The 12495-nt window shown below is 49.3% G+C and overlaps 5 protein-coding genes and 1 pseudogene across 6 annotated transcripts; all 6 read left to right on the top strand.

The window, feature by feature from the left end:
- Nucleotides 1-172: 172 nt before the first annotated feature.
- On the top strand, nucleotides 173-2527 carry TEOVI_000814100 (gamma-tubulin complex subunit, putative; the record flags this gene model as incomplete). Its single annotated transcript, XM_067222405.1, has 1 exon — nucleotides 173-2527. One exon carries the CDS (start codon nucleotides 173-175, stop codon nucleotides 2525-2527), a length of 2355 nt encoding a protein of 784 aa, XP_067078506.1.
- Nucleotides 2528-3558: 1031 nt separating this feature from the next.
- Nucleotides 3559-6195, top strand: TEOVI_000814000 (ATP-dependent DEAD/H RNA helicase, putative; the record flags this gene model as incomplete). The annotated part of the gene is made up of 1 exon (XM_067222404.1): nucleotides 3559-6195. One exon carries the CDS (start codon nucleotides 3559-3561, stop codon nucleotides 6193-6195), a length of 2637 nt encoding a protein of 878 aa, XP_067078505.1.
- Nucleotides 6196-6507: 312 nt separating this feature from the next.
- On the top strand, nucleotides 6508-7053 carry TEOVI_000813900:pseudogene (annotated as a pseudogene). Its single transcript has one exon. A coding segment is annotated over exon 1 (546 nt).
- A 296-nt stretch (nucleotides 7054-7349) lies between these two features.
- Nucleotides 7350-7742, top strand: TEOVI_000813800 (60S ribosomal protein L22; the record flags this gene model as incomplete). Its single annotated transcript, XM_067222403.1, has 1 exon — nucleotides 7350-7742. One exon carries the CDS (start codon nucleotides 7350-7352, stop codon nucleotides 7740-7742), a length of 393 nt encoding a protein of 130 aa, XP_067078504.1.
- A 1112-nt stretch (nucleotides 7743-8854) lies between these two features.
- Nucleotides 8855-9760, top strand: TEOVI_000813700 (uncharacterized protein; the record flags this gene model as incomplete). The annotated part of the gene is made up of 1 exon (XM_067222402.1): nucleotides 8855-9760. One exon carries the CDS (start codon nucleotides 8855-8857, stop codon nucleotides 9758-9760), a length of 906 nt encoding a protein of 301 aa, XP_067078503.1.
- Nucleotides 9761-10090: 330 nt separating this feature from the next.
- TEOVI_000813600 (mitochondrial intermediate peptidase, putative) lies at nucleotides 10091-12118 on the top strand (the record flags this gene model as incomplete). The annotated part of the gene is made up of 1 exon (XM_067222401.1): nucleotides 10091-12118. One exon carries the CDS (start codon nucleotides 10091-10093, stop codon nucleotides 12116-12118), a length of 2028 nt encoding a protein of 675 aa, XP_067078502.1.
- Nucleotides 12119-12495: the final 377 nt, after the last annotated feature.

Below are 12495 nucleotides of genomic sequence, written 5' to 3'. Positions count from 1 at the left end.
CCCCCCCCATGCTGGTGGTTTGCCTTCTGGGGGTACTGTGTTCAAGTGTCACCTTCCGCATCCCACATTATTGTGTAGCCACTCTCTTCGGGGCATCTTCTCCGTTAAATTTTGCAGTGACGAAAAAGGGTTTAACGTTGGGTCGTAGCTTACAGGTGGTGTTAGGGCTACCATGACGACCCACTTGTGGGCAAATTTTGTTACATCCCTGGAGTCCCGTGGCATCTCATTTCAGCACGTGCAACACGCATCTGACCGGAGTGCCGTAATTTCAGCGGCAGGCTTTGGGGACCCCATTAGCGTTGCTATTTTGGAGACGGAATGGATGAAGCGTTGTGCACCCACCAGCACCCAACATGCTTCACCCGTGGGCGTATCCGACAAGGGCGCATTTGCCCCTCCACCTCCTCTCCAAGCGCCACAGACTGCTGCGGCAACCGTGAGCAGTCCCACAAGGCTCGCCCCCCAGTTTTCTGACCACACGAAACTGGAAGACGTTCCCGAGGAAATTCAAGATCGTGTCATCACAGCGGAGGTACTAGCCGCAGCCGTCGGCAACGGTGGCTCGCTTTTGCAGGCATCACGGGACGGTTTCGTGGTATCGAGATATGTGCCCGTTTCGATGCGCGGCCTCTGCAAGACCATAGTTCCCATCGCAGACTCTTTCGTAGCGCTACGGAAAGTTGAACGTGCAGAGTATATGGGAAAGAGCCTTGTTGCTATGGCTCTGGGTGAAGCGGTATCAGAAATTTGCACCAGTTACGCACACGAGATTGCAAACCTGCAGAGGTGGTCCCAAAAGAAAGCAATGCCGCTGATGGGGGTCGTCTCAGAAGTTCTTCGTGCCGGCCACCACATCGTGCGGTTGCGGCAGGTACTGCCCACAGATTCAATTCTGGAGGAAGAAGGAACACTCTCCATGGCTGGGTGGCGGTTGCTCAACCACATCCATGAACAGGCTGAAAAACATTCGGGAAGCAGGGAGGACGATGAATTGCTGAACTTGTTACTTAGACGAGCATCAGTACCATACCTGCGGGTGTTGCACAGGTGGGTGCACGAGGGAGTAGTTGAGGACCCGTACGGAGAGTTTTTCATATCAGACGCATCCCTCCCCACTGGAGCAGCATCCACTACCACCGCAGCACCAGTTTCTGCTGTGGCAGGTATGAAAAAGAGTGCAGTGAGGCGCATATTTCCCCCGTGTGGCGGAGGAGGCGACGATTACGGCGAGACAGGAATGGATGATGCGCATGCCTTTGAACGGCGCTTCTCGATGAATAAGAACATGGTTCCTAATTTTATTCTCACAAACACAAAGATGGCGAAGATAGTGTTCTATACCGGCAAATACTGCTGCCTGCTGCGGGAGTACAACGGCGCTCTCCCATCGTTCGGGGAATTATCGAACCAAATACTTATATGGTCTGGTGTTGACGAGTTGCATCGGCGTATAGAGGAGTCATATGAAATTGCGAGTGGAGAGGTGTTACAGTTGTTTCTGGGACCGCAGGTCGATCTTTTGGGGCACCTTACATCGTTGAAGAGTTATTTCTTGCACCAACGTAGCGACTGGCTGATCGATTTTTTAGACAGTGCTGAGGAACTTCTCCTGAAGTCACCTTTTCAGGTGAAGGCGCATTCCGTTCGCGTGTTACTCCAAGCAGCAATCGCTAGGTGCTGTGGGAAAGACTTGTACCATACTCTCATTGGATGCAGCTTCTCGGGCACAACTGTTGCACAAGACATTATCAACTCACACGAACGGCAGAACGACGAGTCCCCTCAACGCGCATCCACAAACGGCAGGAGGAGCGCCACGCGTATTGAGACACGTTGTTGTATAGAGCTGCTTCAACTTGAGGCTGACCTAAAATGGCCACTCACAATGGTCATTGACCCCCCTGTTCTTGAGCAGTTCAACATCGTCTTCCGTCTTTTCACGTGGCTGAAAACCTGTGAACGGGACGTTACCACGTCGTGGACGGGGGATACCGATTTGGATCCTCACTACCAGCGTGCATATATCATTAAGCATCAACTCATTCAGTTCATCAGGCAATTTCAGTTCTATGCAGCACATTTCGTTGTGGAGCCGCTTTGGGGTCGGATGATGAATCGGATATGCCAGGCTGATAGCATTTTCGCCGTAAATAGTGCATTGAAAGATTTCTTCAAGGGTATCGAGCTTGGTCTGGTGCTTTCTAGCGCCACTCGTTTCCGTAGTCTCGCACGTATTCTGGAGATAGCCTCCGTTTTCAGTGAAACAGGGAGACCAGGTGCGGCCCAGGGGCTTAGCGAGCAACGGCTGCAGGAAATATTACAGGATGTGGAAACGCAGTTTCTTAAAGCTCTTTCCGAGCTCGCTTCCCCTGTGGGAGCCGACTATCCACAACTTGTGCCGCTTTTGACGTGGATTGACTTCAGCGGCTATTACGACCGCAACGGAGTATACCGCGTGCTGTACTCCGCAAGTGCCGCTACCGAACCGGTGTCTTCCTCAGCCACGGACAGGCGAAAGCGTTGAATGTGACGCTATGACTTTCAGCTAAGGGAGAACGCAAAAAGAAAAAAATGTGTGAAAATATGGGGCAGTAGACGTGATGTGATGGCGTATCAGCCCCTTTCTGTATTTGCAGTGTCGTTATTCAACACACATAGGCGTTTACACGCAAATACTCTTTTTCTCCCTTCCTGTCTTTGTTTTACTTGTAGGGCACAACTTTGTGGTTTGAGGAAAAATACGCATATTCGTGCCACCATGGGGGAGAAGGGGGCGGGTGTGGAGGTAATTGGCGAAACGTGACGGACGGGTATGAGACAAACAGATTTTGAATCAATTCGCTATGCTCCACTGTGTGCGAACCCATGTTAACGCAAACCCATGCCATCAAAACGACGAAGAATAAATTCTGCGGTACAGAGCGCAGCACCCACACTCCCTTACCGTTCTGGGATCCGCAAGAGGGTTGTAGTTGGTGTGTTGTGGCTGCTTAGCTCAAGATTCGCATAAAATACGGAATAAGTTTTGTCATCGGGCGGACAGGCCGCAACGCACATAACCATTCACCCACCAACATCGGTGCCACCTTTTCGCACTGCAAGTCCAACTCGGAAGGTGTCCATGTGCGAAAAGGAGGGGTACCAATCATTCAACTCAACTCTCAACTAATGCCGGAAATGTTCAGCGGTGTTCTCTCGTGGCATTTGTTGTTGTTCTTACCGGTGGGAGGGGGGTGCTGTGCTAAGGAAGAAAAGTTAGATGGCATCAGTGTCGTGTGTACACATCATTTGCAATCATAACCGCTTAGTTGCTTGTATCCGTGGTTGAAGCATTGGGAGAGTGTAGAATAATTTCTACCATTTTGTCTTGAACCCGCTACGGCTCCGAAGTATGCCCTCCACCCTTGAAAAAGAAAAAGGGACCTCTAGAGCCCGCATTACCCCTCCTTGATACTATTCTTCTTTCAAACTCTCCGCACTTTCCACTCGTTTCGTTCTTCTTTCTTCTTTATTTATTTGCGCGCTCTCGCTTAACGATGTTGAAGGACGGCAAACATGTCACTGAAGAAGAAGACGCTAAAGCAGCGTCTTCGTAAGAATGAAATGAGGCAACGGCAGAAGGTCTCCAAAGATGTTCGGAAGCGCGTGCGTACCGGTCGCCGTCAATGCAATCGCTTCGACGACATTGAAAGCGGGTCACGGCCCCTTCAAGAGTTAGTCGAGGAAATAGCAGCAGGTTCGGCCGCCCCTACGCGTGAAGTGGCCTTAGACCCACGAAGCCTTACCGATCTACTCCTTCAAACTTCAGCTTCTCTCAGTAACACCAACAGTGGTGGTAAAACAGCAGCAAAACCTAATGTTGGCAGGGGCAACAGTGAGTCTGATGGTAAACCAAGATTAGTCCTTCCGGAGGCACCGCTTCCAGAGGACCATCCCCTCGCTCTGCCAGAGGTTCAACTCGGTGAAGACGAGCTGGGCGGTGGGAAGGACACTAACTCAGTTCCAGGGGGAAAAAATCAGTATCGGCACCACGGTGATCCGTACGTCTTCTGGGAGCGTGTTGGGCTTCATCCACTCCTTCTTAAAGCCTTGAGAACTATGCGTTTCACCCATCCGACTCCCGTTCAGGAAGAGGTGCTTCCAAGTGTTCTCTCACAAAACGTTGATGGTCGTGCAGTTGGAGGGAAAGAAAAGATTACCCCTGGAAAGGGCAAGTCTGGAGGACGTGGTTGGGAAAAAGATGTTATCATCTCTGCGGAGACTGGAAGTGGAAAGACTTTGGCCTTCGCAATCCCTATTCTGCAACATGTTTTGACCAACGTGCTGGTGAATGAAGTAACGCAAGGTCCGGACGGGAAAATTGGAAACGAGGAGACGGCGAATGCAGCAAAGGGAAAGGAGGGTAAGGGGAAAAAAACAAAAGGTGGAGGAAAATCTACTGAAAGGGGGAAAAGTGAAAGCTTTAAAAAAAGTCGAAAGCGGCTGCGCGAAGGAGAGGAGGAAGGGGAACAGCTCACTACAGCACCTCCCACAACTACCTTCAAACTTCAAGGTCGGCTCATGCAAGCGCTGATTGTTTCACCAACTCGTGAGTTGGCACTCCAAATTAGCGAGGCGATGCAGCAGCTTGTACAACACGCTCCTCAGGTTATCGTTGGTTGTGTTGTTGGTGGCATGGCACCAGAAAAGCAACAACGTGTGCTCAACCGCCACCCGCATGTTCTCATATGCACACCAGGTCGCCTCTGGGAACTGATGCAAAAGAACGAGGGATGCTATTTGGGTCACAGCCTCAGCCGACGCCTTTCTTATGTAGTTCTTGATGAAGCCGATAAGCTCCTGCAGTCCGGTCGTTTCGAGGAGCTGAAAAATTTGCTGGAGCGTATCCACTGCGAAATATTACCCGCCGGTTACGTGCAGGAGCGGGAGGAAGGGGCGGAGGCGGGAGATGCAGAGCTTGAGGCCGGTTTTTGGGATGCGGAAAAGCAGAAGTTTGTGCCTTTTCCAAAGGATTCTCCCACTGGCGACGACGATAAGAAGGAAACGCCTCAGCTAAGGACTTCCAGGAAGGATGAGCCCCGCCTCATTCCAATGCCGCCAGATCCACCGGAAGGTCATCGCGTCACAACGTTTGTTACTAGTGCAACACTTTCGCTTCAAACAAACTATGTGCGGAGAGACATGCGCGCCAAGAAAACTGTGATCCGTACCTCCAATGAAGACACAATGGGGAAAGTGTTACAGCAGTTGGAAATAAAGCCTTCAAACGCCCACGTCTTCACTATTTCACCCAAAGTTGATGTTGCCGCCAAAATACATGAGACGTACCTTCGTTGTCCCGGGGACAGTAAAGACCTTTATTTGTATTATTTCCTCAAGATGTACCGTGAGAGGTCGATTGTGTTTGTTAATGCCATATCTATGCTTCGTCGCCTTGTAAAGTTGTTAGAAGTGTTGGGCATACCTGTGGCTGGTCTGCACGCTTCACTTCAGCAACGGCAGCGGCTAAAGTTCATTGACAAGTTTAGAAAGGGCGAGAAGCGTGTTCTGGTGGCTACCGACATCGCCTCTCGCGGGTTGGACGTGGAAGGAGTTCGGTACGTGGTTCACTTTCAGGTTCCGCGTTCTACCGATGCTTACATCCACCGCTGCGGTCGCACAGCACGGTGTGGAGGGACTGGTCTTTCTCTTCTTATGGTAAATGCGCAAGAACATGTCTCATTTACAAAGCTAATGGGCTCTCTCGGGCGCAGCACTGGCGATTTGGAAGTGTTTGCACTTCAACCAACCATCGTTCATCAACTGCATGCACATCTAAAAGTAGCTTTGCAGATTGATAAGCTGCAAAAAGAGATTGACAAATCAAGGGCAAATAATAATTGGGCGCGCCGCATGAGCCGTGAGGCCGATGTGGATGTCGACGATTTGATCGACGATGACGCAGACACTGAAAATAAGGCGAAGGAAAAAGCAATCAAGATACTACGTAGACGTCTGATGCTTCTAGGAGAAAAAGATATGGGGACGTCAGGTGGAAAAGGAAGTTTCCGCAGCAGCGCCCAGGCGATAGGCGCAAAGCAGGCCGAATCCAAGCTTGTTGAACGTGCTCAACTGCAGGTTACTCAGAAGCCTAAGAAAGGGTCCAAGGTTGTGAAGAAAGCTGGAGCCCGAAAAAATACAGAGAAGGAGTAGGCACAAACGACGAATTGTTATCGGTTGTGAGGTAACCGCAGGGGTTATGCTCAGAAAGCGCAGCCCGTTGGATATACGTATGTTTGTATCCTTTAAATAAAATGGGCAACTCACGCATGGGTTTCGAGTAAATTAAGTGTAACAACGATAAGATGTCTCACAAACAAGTCTATCTCTTCCTGCTTCCTCTGCTCCACCTTTCGTCCGTAGTGACACATGACAAGGTGGAGTAAATTCGCTGTGTAATCTTTTCTCACTCTCATATTTTTCTAATCGAGGCGTAGATCGTGGAAAGGCCTCGGAAAGCAGGTAATGAGACTTATTTCTTTAGCAACGAGAACTGTGTTTCACAGAATGAAGTGCTTCGTGACGCTTCACACGGTTCCTCTGATTGAGCAACACAGGTTGTATTGCTCTACACATGTTTTGCAGTTTGATATGAAACAATACGAAATGGAAAAGCGTCGGAAGCGGGAAATGGAGCGGGCGGGGGTTAGCGATGATGAAGACGACGCGCCGTGGATTGCTCCAGAGGAACAACAGCGGATTGACGAAGAGCAACAACAGCGTGACAAAGAGGAGGCAGAACGTGTTCGTGAGATGCTCGAACGCCGGGAGCAAGAGGACATTATTAAGCGCAAGAAGTTCAAGGAATTCCGCGCAAAGCAACTAGCAATGAGCAAGAACCGCAAAGAAGCTGCCGCAGCCGCTAAGCAACAGCAGAGAGGTGGCAGTCGAGTAGTGGAGGAACTCGTGGACGACACGTCTAATACAACCGGGGCACCACCACTATCCACTGCTGGATCTGCTGAAAACGACGCGACTCATGGGGCACCACACGAGAGTGGCGTGCGATAAGAGGCTGCTTGGTGGAATTGGTGTTAATTTTAACACCGTGTTATCCGGTTCGTTACAGAGCGTGCGTGAAGTGTCCGTGGGCTTGTTTTGTTCTTATCGTGTTGACTTTGATGTATCTGTTTGCTTCTTTCGTGTATTGCAGTAAACCCTGCTATTCAGCATGCCTTTCATTGCCGTCTTCTTCGTCCCCTTCATTTTCCTGTGTTTTCACCTAACAGGGAAGGAGAGAAGCTCCGGGATTCACTTTTCCTTTCATTAGTTTTTGCACCGCACTAGTTTGGTAATATTAGCCGCTGATGGTTGCTGTTCGCGCAAAGGTCGGCTCCCGCGGCTTCACTCGCCAGAGGCAGCTTGCGAAAGGAAAGAAGGTGTTCAAGATTGACTGCAGCATCCCCGCCAGCGACGGTATCTTCAGTGATGATATCCTCAGCAACTTCCAGCAGTACTTCCAGGATAATGTGAAGCTAAACGGCCGCAAGGGAAAGCTCACCTCGAAGGTACGCGTCAACATGCGTGAAAACATTCTGTCCATCACGACGACTATGGCTTACCGCAAGAAGTACTTCAAATACCTGACGAAGAAGTTCCTCAAGAAGAAGGACCTCCGTGATTGGATCCGTATTCTCGCCAAGGGGAAAGACACATACCAGTTGAAGTACTTCAACATCCAGGATCAGGAAGAAGCGTAAATCTTTTGCGGTTGCACGAGTAGGAGTGCCCCGAACATGTTGGTTTGCCCCTGCCTTTTTGCACTATTTTGTTCGTCATTTTGGGGTATGTGAAGTCTGTCCCGGCTCATTTCCTGTTTTCTTTTCTTTAATGATTTTGTTACTTCGTTTACCTCCTCTGCCTTCGGTTTATTCTCCCCCCATTCGTCTCCCGAACTTCTTTATAAGGGATGATGGGTGTGAAGGATGAGGAAAGCACTCGAGTAGGCGTTGCAATTACTGTTTTGGTATACTGGTTCCACAGCAGAGGCACTTATCTTTTCCGGCCTTCATGTTTTCATTTGAAGGATTAACTTTCCCCTGATGTTTCTTTGGTTTTTTTTCTATTTGCCTGCATTTGTTCTTTACCAGCTAATGTAGTTGCACATGACCAAGCTGCTCAGACATATGCGTAGGTACAACTGCATACTCTTAGGCTGTGGCATGAAAACACCTCCCAAGTGCCAATGAAGGAAAGGGAGCGAAAGTTTTTTATTCCAGTCTTCCGTTGGGGCGGTGCGCTTCACACTAAAAGTTGTTGCGTAAACACCTCCGAACAACAGTTTCTTTGAGGAGTGGGGCGCCACACAGACATGAGAACGCAAGGAATAGTAATCAAGGACACTTACGGTTTATCGTGCAATCGTGTATTGCTCGCTTAGGATTTGAAAGCGCATTGAAGGTTTGGTATTATTCCATGGGGAGCGTTGTTAGCCAGTCGGGGTGTAAAATACCATTGGTTCAGCCACCATTACAAAAGTAAAACACACATATCATGTTCGTTTTTGTTTGCTAGTTGTGACACTTTGCAACACCCTTCTGTGGGCGTCTGTTTTTATTTTTTGCTTCCCGCGCTGCCAACACTCCGTTGCGACTCTTATGAACATCTGTTTTGCTGTTGTGTTTTGAAAGGACAACATTATATACCTCCTTGGTGAGTGGGGGTTGTGCGTGAGACTGTCTCGTCCACTGATACACTTTTAAGTGTCGGTGAGACGTCGCATAAAGGAAAGGTTTTTACATTAGGAAGTGATTAAGAATACATAGGCGAGCGAACGAACGTGATAAAAGTATATTATTTATATATCGACAAAATGGGCAGTAGTAGCAGCAGTGCTAATGATTCGAGTAGCGCCAATATGGACGCTGCATCTGGGAAGGGAATCATTAACTCGCCACCACCGGGTGAATCACCCGATGACAACTCTGAGACTACCGCAAAGTGCTCTAATGCGAGTGATCTCAACAGCTACCGTGAGTTCCGCGATCAGTTACTTAGCTTTTCCCTCGGGGAAAGTGCCTATGATTACGCTGAAACGCTGTTTGCGAAGAACCCCTCCAGTCCTGAGGTGATGGCGCTTCTTGCAGAAACTACCGTACTGTACGACAAAACTAAGAACAAGTACGCCAGGGATCACTGGTGTGATCGCCTCGATCTGCTGCAGCGTGGGGTGGACGTCAGTCGCAAATGTATAAATGAGAACCCGGAATATGGCCCGTGTTACCGAACCTACGTGTTGTCTGCTACACGTGAGGCAGAAGCCCTGTATTACATGAAAAGTTTGATGGGCCTTGGGCTCTTAGAGAACTATAACGCCATTATGCGTCGGGGGGAGAAGGGGATGGAACTGCTTCCCACTGATGCGGATATCCCTAACGCGCTTGGAGCTCTCAGTGCTCGTTGCGCTTATGTCTGGTATAACCCAACCCGCCTATACGCACGTTGGTGCGGGGTTCCTGGCTGGAAGGAACTATGGGCAAAGAGTGTGCAGCTGCACAAACGCGCAGTGGAAAATGACCCTGCAAACCTTGAGTTTGCTTGCAGGCTTGCGCAGGCTTACTTTCACAGCGGAGACTATCAAAACGCGCGGCGGTGGTATGGAAAGGTACGAGATGAAATGCCACCACAAGACCTGAAAGATGAGCGGTGGCAAGCGATCGCACACACACACCTTTCCACAGCATTCGTAAAGACCAGTTGGAATGTTCCTTTCGCGTAGGGACCCCTGTGAATGGTCAGCGACGAAAGGGATGAGAACCAGAAAATGTCTTTACAGCTATCGCTGCGTTATGAGATATTCGGTTGTTGTTGTTGTTGTTTTTACGTTGTCGTATTTGTGTATCTTCGCTTGGCAGTTCGTCATGCTGTGTCGTGTAACCCCGCCTTCGCCTTCTTTCCCCCCTTGTGGCTCGCTGTGTTTAACAATGATAATAATCGTACTTATTGCAACGGCGCAATCATCGCTTCAGTAGTATATTGAATAGCAACAAGGTGACGGCGGGAAATTTTTAAAGAAATAGGGTAGAAACATAGGTGCGTAAAAAAAAAAATGTTGCGGCGTGTCACCCCCTTCACACTGTGTGCTTCAGGCTTCACTGCCTGCCGTTGGGCCGGACGAGTGCGTCATGGTGCGACGATTTGTTCAGCTGTCAGTGATGCAACCGCTGGGAAGCAAAAAAGCGCTTGTGTCACCGACGTGGAGGAAATACCCACACTTTCTTTCCTTTCGTCAAAGTCCATATTGTCGGAGACAGTTGATCGAACCATTGAGGTGTGTGACGCACTTCTAAACGAAATTCCAAAGGCCAAGAGCATAAAAGAAAAACACGACCTTATTGACTCAACTAGTAACGTTCTATGTCTTCTTCTTGACCCCTGTGAGTTTGTGCGCCAGGTTCACCCTGATGCGGAGTACAAGCAGCATGCCTCGTACGCATTTCAAAAGGGATATGAGTACATGAGTAAAGTCAACTCCCGAAGGGATTTGTACGATGTTGTCCTTCAGCTTGACAGCACTGAGGGACACAAGGAACTCAGCAGTGAAGAAATTAAAAACGTGGCCCAACTTAGGCGGGACATGGAAAGTAACGGCATCCATCTCCCCGACAAACTACGTGAGAAGGTAACTGAAATGAACATTGAAAAGGAGGAACTCGCCATGCGCTTCCTGACGGAGCAGGGTTCGAAGAATCCCTTTGCAACACTCCGTTATCTTCTTCAGTGCCGTTACGAACTCTCGCAACTGCTGGGGTTTGAGAGCTTCGCAGAACAACAACTTCGAGGGACAATGCTGGAAAATCAGCAGCGTGTTTGGCATTTCTTGTGTGGAATTGCCCATAAGTACCGGAGAGAGGCCGAGAAGGAGATGGATATCATACGGAGCAACGTTGGAGAAGTACGTAATCGACAAAACATTACAGACGATGTCCGAGCTCGAGTGGCTCATTCACTAAGACGTGATGCGGAGCCGGAAACAGCGGCTGAGTATTTCTCCGTTGCAAACTGCATACGCGGTATTCAGTGCCTCTGTTTGGAGGTTTTTGGCGTGCGGTTGGAGGAAGTGCAGTTCGACAAAGATGAGATCTTCAACAACGACGCCAAAAAGTATCACGTGTATGACGAGAATAAGGCGTTTCTTGGAGTTATCGTACTCGATTTGTACGCGAGTGAAATGAAATATTGCCAAGCTGGCCACCTTACGTTGCAGCTTGGTTGTATACCCCACCAAGAGGCCTTGGCAAAGGTGGGGCTAAAGTTACCGAAACGCCAGTATCCCGTTGTTGTTTTAACGTGCAATGTTGGAGCCTGCTCGCCCGTGCAGCGACTCCCTAATGGTAGGTTTGACGATGAGTCTACGCTTATGCACCCCAATGAAGTGACAACAGTTTTTCACGAGTTTGGTCATGCGATGCACACCATTTTTGGCCAGACGAAGGTACAGAACCTCGCTGGAACACGTGCTAGTATCGATTTTGTAGAGACATTCTCGCAGCTCTTTGAGCAATTCCTCACCTCCCATGAGTTTCTGCAGTTGTGGGCACACCGTATCAGCACGCGGGAACCCATCTCATTTGACATGGTCATGAAACGGAACGCAGCTGCTGACATGTTCAAGCACCTTGACATGATGGATCAAGTAGTTCTTTCGGCGGTAGATCAGACCCTTCATGGTCCTCAGCCATACACTGTGTACTTTCCTCGTGGAGACCAGGGGAACCTTGGGAAACGTACACTTGGAGATATCGGCGACTACGGACGCGGTACGTACAACTTAGCAAAGGTCCTTATCGACATATGTACTCCTCTTTCTATTGTGACACCGACGGAAACAGGCGTTTTGGGTACTCTTTCGTTTGAACACCTCTCCGGTTACCCAGCAGGTTACTACGGTTACCTTTACAGTCTTTCCATTGCTCGTCGCATATGGGCGAAGAAGTTTATGAAGGACCCGCTTAACCGTGACGCAGGGAGGGAGCTGGTGCAAAAAGTAATGCGCCACGGGGCTGCATGTAACCCTGTTGATGTCATTGAGAACTATCTGGAGGACAAACTCGATGAAATCGACATATGGGTGTGAAAACGCTCTTTACTCTTCTGCACTACACATACATGCTCACGGCCTTCACCGTGCTAGGTGCGGCGAGAAGCAACACATCAGGATGTGGCAGCTCAGTCGAATCCTTCGGTCTTTAACGTTCTACTAAATAAATGAAGTAGGGGTGCAGTGCCATTTTTCTTTTTTAAAAAGTTTTTCTACCATGGTGCCGCGCGCGTGCGAAATTAAAGCAGTGCTACATGTGGCATTTTACCACCAGTCGCTGAGCGTCTGCAAACATAGGCCGCACTTTACCATTTATTTTTTTGTCGTTCTTTTCCGCCTATGGAGACAGGAAGCGACTGCACAACATAATTTGTGCTTGGTGCCGCTTCCCCTCCTTCCACTGTTTAGGTACG

The sequence above is a fragment of the Trypanosoma equiperdum genome, assembly GCF_001457755.1.
Source record: "Trypanosoma equiperdum strain OVI genome assembly, contig: ctg_1626, whole genome shotgun sequence".
Taxonomy (NCBI): Eukaryota; Euglenozoa; class Kinetoplastea; order Trypanosomatida; family Trypanosomatidae; genus Trypanosoma; species Trypanosoma equiperdum.
This window is presented reverse-complemented; position numbering and strand designations above follow the sequence as displayed.